This window comes from Fukomys damarensis, unplaced genomic scaffold (assembly GCF_012274545.1).
Source record: "Fukomys damarensis isolate Sample0158 unplaced genomic scaffold, DMR_v1.0_HiC HiC_scaffold_17, whole genome shotgun sequence".
Classification (NCBI taxonomy): domain Eukaryota; kingdom Metazoa; phylum Chordata; class Mammalia; order Rodentia; family Bathyergidae; genus Fukomys; species Fukomys damarensis.
Window position 1 is genome coordinate 18641796 of NW_022900929.1, and position 6816 is coordinate 18648611.

A 6816-nucleotide genomic window follows, 5' to 3' on the forward strand; every position below is an offset into this window, starting at 1 on the left:
GAGGGAGAAGGGTGCCCAGAATGGGGCTTCACAAAGACGGGTTGGCCAGCGAGCCCAGTGTCCAAGAGAGGGGTGAAAAATGAGAGCTCAGCGCTTGCCTGGGCCTCGAAGATCTTCCGGGCAGCTGGGGGTGGCCACGTGGCGGCTCCTGGCCTCTTCTGTGGCAGGACACTACGGAAGGACACAGAATGCCCCACTCCTGGATCTGGACCACAAACATCTCCTGTCTGGTCTTGGAGAGGAGGGTGAGGCTGCAGGAAGAAGGCGTCCAGATCTTCCCACAGCTGGAATGGAAGTAAACACCTGTGTTAAGCACGGAGATGGCAGGATTTCTCTGACGCAACAGCTATCCGTATTTAGCGTGATTAATGCCGTGGCCCTTTCCTTCCTCCTTTCTTCCCGGCCCTTCCTCTTTTCCTCCATCCCTCCCTCCCTACTTTCCTCCTGGGAATCAAGCCAGCACCCTTGAACCAGGGCCTCCCGTGCTGGGCCATCCTCTTCCACCGAGCTGGGCCCCCACACCGAGGAAACTATGCCTACCCCAGCCTCGGGGCCGTGGCTGCAGTTTTGGCGACAGTGTGGGGAAACCCCGAATTCCAGTGCCGCCAGCCAAGATCCACACCCAGTCTGCCTGGTCCCAGGGCGGAAGGGGAGAGCCGGTGAATCCCAGTGCTGTCGTAAATAACCGGACACCTACCTGGCGGGGCTGGAGCACAGAGGCCTTTGCAGGCGTCATGGGAGAAACTGAGACGGCACAGTGCAGGCTGGGGCCCAGGCGTGGCCATCCTTCCTCTCTGCCGCTTTCCACACCTTCATTCTGTCACCTCCTTGTGGCTGCACCCCCCCTAGCTGGAAGCGGGGAGAGGACAAAAAGCCGGGTCGGCTGAATCCAGTCCTTGATGGAGGCTGCACAGGGATCCCAGCCTGGGCCTTCTGCATCACCCTGGTGGCCACAGGTCCAGTGGCCACCTCTGGCCGTGGGTGGGGTGGGGCAGAGGCACTGGTCTGTGCTGCCCCTTGGGCCAGCGGCTACTTCCTGGCAGGACACCGGTGGCCCCAATATGGCTCCTTAGGGGATGGCTCCTGTGCTCGGTGGGGCCACGATTGCCATGGGGACCACTGGGGGAGACACAGTTTCTGGCTGCTGCTCTGCCCCTCCAGCTGGACCCCACAGACTTCTGTCTCCACCCCAGGACTCCATTCCTTGTCTTAGCAGGAGCCCTGTTGGCCCTGGGGCTGGGCCTTCTGGGGCTCTACTCTTCCCTTACTTTTCCTCTTGCTCTGCAGGCCCCTCTAGCCCTAGGCCTTGGGAATGGGCCAGAGCCCGCCTTCCTGCCTTCCTGCCGGCCTCCCTTTCTTTTCTTTTCTTCTTTTTTTTTTTTTTTTGGAGACAGAGTCTCACCACACAGCCCAGGCTGGCCTCAAACTTGTGGCCACTCTTCTGCTTTAGCCTCCCGAATGCTGGGATCACAGCTGTGCGCCACTGCGCTCTGCAAAACCTGTGCAGTTTTTATATAGAAGCTAATGCTGAGCTGCGCTTGAAATCACATTTTAGCAAAACACCGCCTGTGCGCTCACAGGCCACACAGCATTACAGGAGAGCTCCTCCTCCACCTCCTCCTCCTACTTGTGGCCACTCTTCTGCTTTAGCCTCCCGAATGCTGGGATCACAGCTGTGCGCCACTGCGCTCTGCAAAACCTGTGCAGTTTTTATATAGAAGCTAATGCTGAGCTGCGCTTGAAATCACATTTTAGCAAAACACCGCCTGTGCGCTCACAGGCCACACAGCATTACAGGAGAGCTCCTCCTCCACCTCCTCCTCCTCTCCAGCCTGCAGCTGCCCCCGCGTGTCTTTGTGGTGTCTTCGTGATCGCTCGGGTCACGTTTCATCCCGCCTTTTGCAGATCTCTGACGGCCTGGGTGTCCGAATCTGACCTTTGGGCACTGTTCAGAGCAAGACAGAGAAGGCAGACGTTGGTCTCTTCGGAGCGCTGGGGCCTGTTTTCTTTCCTTTCGTCTCACCTTCCATCTCCCTGTCACCACCAGCTTTGTCACTTTTGGCCACATCTTCCGTCTGCTGTGTCCTTTGCAGACGCGGTCTTCCAGCTCTCCGAACATTTCCCGGAGAACTGAGCCAAACTTCCGGGAGGGCCTTCCTGTCTCTTCCGCCCTTCCCGGGGGTCTGCGCGGGACATTTTGTCCCCCGCTTGCTGGGGTCCCACTTACCCACTCTGCTGATGGCTAAATCCGACCTGGACGCTTCCTTCCTTGGCGTCTGCACTTTTTACTCACCTGGTTCCCTGAGGGCCGAGGAGCGCAGCCCCGGCCAGGAGGGGGCGCTCTCAGAGGGGCTCGGGCCGGGCGGGGAGGGGAAGGGTCCTCCAAGGTGAGGCCAAGGGAGGCAAACCCGGAGGGCACCTCGCGCATAGTAAGGCAGGGCTTTCTCTGGTTAATTCCTTGTTTCAGCTGCACATATGTGTTTAATGGACACTCTTGTTTACTAGGTTTCCTTTCCTCCCTCCCACCCTTCCTTTCCTTTTATGCGCTACTGGGCATTGAACCTAGAGCCTTCACAATGAGCTATATCCCCAGGCCTTCTTTATTTTGAGACAGGGTCTCACTAAACCATTAAGTTGCCCGGGCTGAGCTTGAACTATCGATCCTCCTGCCTCAGCCTCCTGAGTGCTGGTCTGGCTGAGTAATTCCATAGCACAGAGGCTCTGGCTGCCGGGCAGGGTCTCATTGTCTGTCCTGTGCCCCTCGGTCCGCCTTTTTCCTTCCGTGTTTGAAGACAGGCGCTGTGTACCGTTTGATCTGCATTCCTCCCTGCTTGCTAATTGTACTGATGCGGCTGGCCAGGCTGTCTTAAGCTTATTGGCTCCCTGGTTTCCTTCTCTGTAAACTACATTTGCCCTTGTGCTCCACTGGCTCCTTTGATTTTTTTTTTTCCTTTTTATGCTTTTATTGGGCAGGAAGAGCCTGTGTACACCTAGGTATGCAGCTTGATGTCAGTGGCTGAAGCCAGCCACTGGACCTACGCATTACTTCTTGTATTTATTTATTTGAGGTGAGAACATTTAAAACGTGCTCTGGGCAATTTTCTTTCTTTCGCTTTCTATTTTTGTTTTTTGAGACAAGGTCTCACTATGTAATTTAGGCTGACCTTGAACTATGTAGCCCAGGTTGGCTTTGAACTCACGGGGGAGTCTCCTGCCTCAGCCTCCCAGTGGGCTGGGATTATATGTGTGGGTCACCACGCCTGGCTTTCTTTTCATCAGCTTTTGAATATTGTTTTTACATTTAAGTAGCTTAGCTAAAGCCCCCCTCCCCTTTTGAGATCGATAGGGTCTTGCTATGTAGCCCAGGCTGGCCCTGAATTTACAGTAATCCTTCTGCCTCAGCCTCCCGAGTGCTGAGATTACAGGTGTGTGTCATCACACTCAGACACTAAAGCCATTTTTAGCGAGACCCCCTCACATACCTATTCCCTTAATTATGAAGGTGTATCCATCATTTTTGTGTATTTAGGGGGAAAACCCAGTGAAGAATAGAAATAAAATGAAATTTGGGGAAGGAGGGGAGGGAAGGGGAGTAAAAAAGATCAAGATGCTATAATGTACGTGTAGCAGTTCCCTCCATGAATGTGTTGATTACATATCACAAATACTAATAAAATGAAAAAGTTAAAAAGGAAAACAACAAAAACAAAGACTAAGAAGTAAAATGAAGCATGAACTAAAGGGCAGTCATCGTTTCTTGGTGGTTCCACCTTCAGCAACCCAAGCACGGTACCTGCACAGGAGCGCCCCTCACATGCACCCAGCTCTGCTGCGCGGGGAAGCTGGCCTTGCAGGGCAAGAGAACAAAACGCAGTGAAAACTCCACACCGCCTCGCCCCGGTGTCTGCTGCCCCCGCGCGGCTGTACTGCGTGACTGCACCCGCGGGGCTCCTGGGATCCAGTGTCTCTGGGCCGGCAGGACTTGGAGGCGGCTGGGATCCTGGGCTTGGGCGCTGATGTCCACCTAGGGAGGCAGGGACCGGGGAGTGGCGTCCCTGGTTTTGTGCAAAGCAATGATAACCGACTCTTGTCACTGTCCAAGATGAAACGCCAAGGTCGCAGAGATCACCTTGAACCTAGCGCCTTGGGGTAGAGAAAGGGGTGTGGGAGAGGCCTGGACCGAGGGTGGAGAGGCTCCCAGGGAAGGGATCGAAGTCCGGGGTTGGGGCTGCTGTCGTCACCTGCAGGACTAGGACTCCTGGCCGGATGGAGCTCAGGGACTGGCGAGACCCCTAGCCGTTGATCACAGAGAAGGCTGGGCCAGAAGGTCAGGAGGGAGGGGAGGGGACAGGGTGGTGCTGAGGTTTGGTCTGGTGGGACAGCGGCCAGGCTCGGCGCACAGCTCCTGAGCTCGGTTGCAACCCCCTTTGGGGGTCGGGTTTTGCGGACCTCCCTGTGTTCCGCCTGTCTCCTCTTCCGCTGGCCACCAGAGGGCAGCACCTCAGACACCCTGGCCCAAGCCCCCTGGGGGCCCCTGACCCTGCCTTACTTTACCTTGATCTGCCTCAGCTGCTGGCTCCGGGAGTCTTTTGTGTTTCTGCACATCTTGCAGATGATGTACAACGAATGGCCCTCTGTCCTGGACTTTTCTTTCCAGGATATGGATGAAACCACCTTGGAAGGTAAGGGAGCCTCCCCTGGGTCAAAAGACAGCCTGCTTCTTCTCTTCCATCATAGATTGTCTGTAATCCCCGTACTCTGGGAGGCTGGGGCAGGAGGGTTCCAAGTCTGAGCTCGGTCTGGGCAACTGCACACTGAGGAGGGAGGTTTTAAAGTGTTTTGTGTTGTATGTGGTCTCCTCTTGCCTCAGCCTCCGTTCCTACACTTGGTGAGTGGATGGTTCCTGGTGTACTCTGGTCTGTTTCCTGGCCAGACAGAGCCCCAGTTAGAGTCAAACCCTGCTCCTGGATTCCCCACACTTCCCACCACCACATACAGGGACCCCTCCCCTCGAATGTGTGCCCTGAGCACCTGGCCAGGACCCTCCGGGGAAAGAATCTGAGGAAAACTTAGCTCCCCACCATCACGATGCGGTCTCAGGAGGAAGGGCCAGGGAAAGGGTCCCCATGGCAACCTGGCCCCACCCTGCGGCATCTGTGATGTCACCGGCCTCTGCCAGGGAGGAAGCCAGACATGGAGGCCATGGCGCAGGGCAGATCCAGCCTCCCAGAGGTCCTGATGCAGGTCATCAGGCTCTGGGTCCTGGTGAGTGAGCAGGACACTGGGATGGGGCACAGGCCACCCCAAGCCACCTTGGGGGCCCAAGGGACCATCTGACCCCAGCCACGGTGTCAGTGTTTCCCTCACAAATAGTTGCTCTGTGGCTTAAGCTTTGTCCTTCCAAATTTCTTGTGGCTGGGAGCCACACTTCAAAATCACACCCCACCCCCAGCCGGCGAGGGGTTGAGTTTTCAGAACAAGGTCCTGGGAATTTCTTTCTGTGGGATAGAAAGGAGAGATAGGCTGAGTGCAGTGGTGCATGCCTGTGATCCCAGCACCATGGGAGGCTGAGGCAGGAGGATCACAATTCTGAGTCCAGCCTGCCTCTAAAAAATAAACGGGGAGGGGTTAGGGCTCAATCCAAAGGCACTGGTTTAATCCCCCAGACTGGCATCTTTGCAGTGTCCTTCTTTAGCATTCGTAGCTGTGTGACTTTGGACAAATCACTTCGCCTCTCTGAGTCTTTGTTTCCTGTCCTATAGACCTGATCTTGGAGGATCACATGGGTTCTGCCAGTTTCCCTTCTCCCTGGTCTCAGTCCTGACCCTGGCTGGGAGCTCCTACATGCACCCCATTCCTGTCCCCTCCATGGACCCCTCGATCCCCTTCCTTCGGGCAGAGCCCCTTCCCCCTTGGCCCTGCTAGCCCAGCCTATGAGGGGCACACAGCCAGCCCCTGAGGGCCCCATAGTCCTTCAGAACCTGCAGGCCCAGGCTCTGCGGGTCCCAGGGACACAGGGCAGGGGTCTGGGCTGTGGGCTGTGTCACTCCACGGCTGGGGCCAGGACTCAGTGGGTCCCCAGAGGGCTCACTTACTGGCCTCTCCCGCCCAGCCCACGCCTGCAGGTGGGGGACCCCCTGTCCTGCGGCTACCCGGATTCCTGCACGTTTGGGTCCCCCCTCTCCCCACAACCTCTCGCAGGTCTGGGGGTGGGAAGGGCAGCTCCTTGTCAGATAGGGGCGGCTGCAATGATAATGCCCTCTCCTTCAGTCCAGGCGTTGTAAATAAGCATTAAATCCCACACAGAGGAACCAAATGTAACATAAAACACTTCAAAAGCTTCCTTCTCAGAATGGAGTCCTTAGAATGGGGAAAGAAGCCAGTGAGGGTCACGTGCCCGCTATCCCAGCTGAGGCTGAGGCAGGAGGATTGCAAGTTTGAGCCCACTTTTCGTAACTGCGTGACTCCGTGAGACCCTGTCTTGACATAAAAAATAAAAAGACCTCGGATGCATTTCAGTGTGAAGGCCCTGGGTTCAATCCCCAATGCTACCAAAAAGAAAAATAAAAGTGGAGAAAGATCGTTCTTATGTACTGGGGAAACTGAGGCGTGGAGCAGGTAGGGCCTGACCCTGGTGGGGGCACTGGGTGATGTTGGTGTCCCCTTCTCCCCCAGCTAGTCCAGAACCGCATGCACCTGTACAGGCTCCTGCTGCTGAAGATTGCCCTCTTCCAGGGCTGGGTGAGGGGGCTGTCCCTGGAGGCCCGGGGCCCCTGCCCCTGCCCGGTGCCCACCCACCAGTGCCCCGGAGGTGCT

At 56.4% G+C, this 6816-nt stretch overlaps 1 protein-coding gene across 1 annotated transcript in view; it reads left to right on the forward strand.

The window, feature by feature from the left end:
• Positions 1-5015: 5015 nt before the first annotated feature.
• The window catches only part of Tmem270 (transmembrane protein 270), a 2562-nt gene continuing 761 nt past the window's right edge, over positions 5016-6816 (forward strand). Inside the window, exons 1-2 of the mRNA XM_019206732.2 lie at positions 5016-5265; positions 6676-6811. Coding sequence (XP_019062277.1) covers positions 5194-5265; positions 6676-6811 — 208 coding nt within the window. The 5' untranslated portion in view covers positions 5016-5193. The remainder of the gene's footprint in view (positions 5266-6675; positions 6812-6816) is intronic.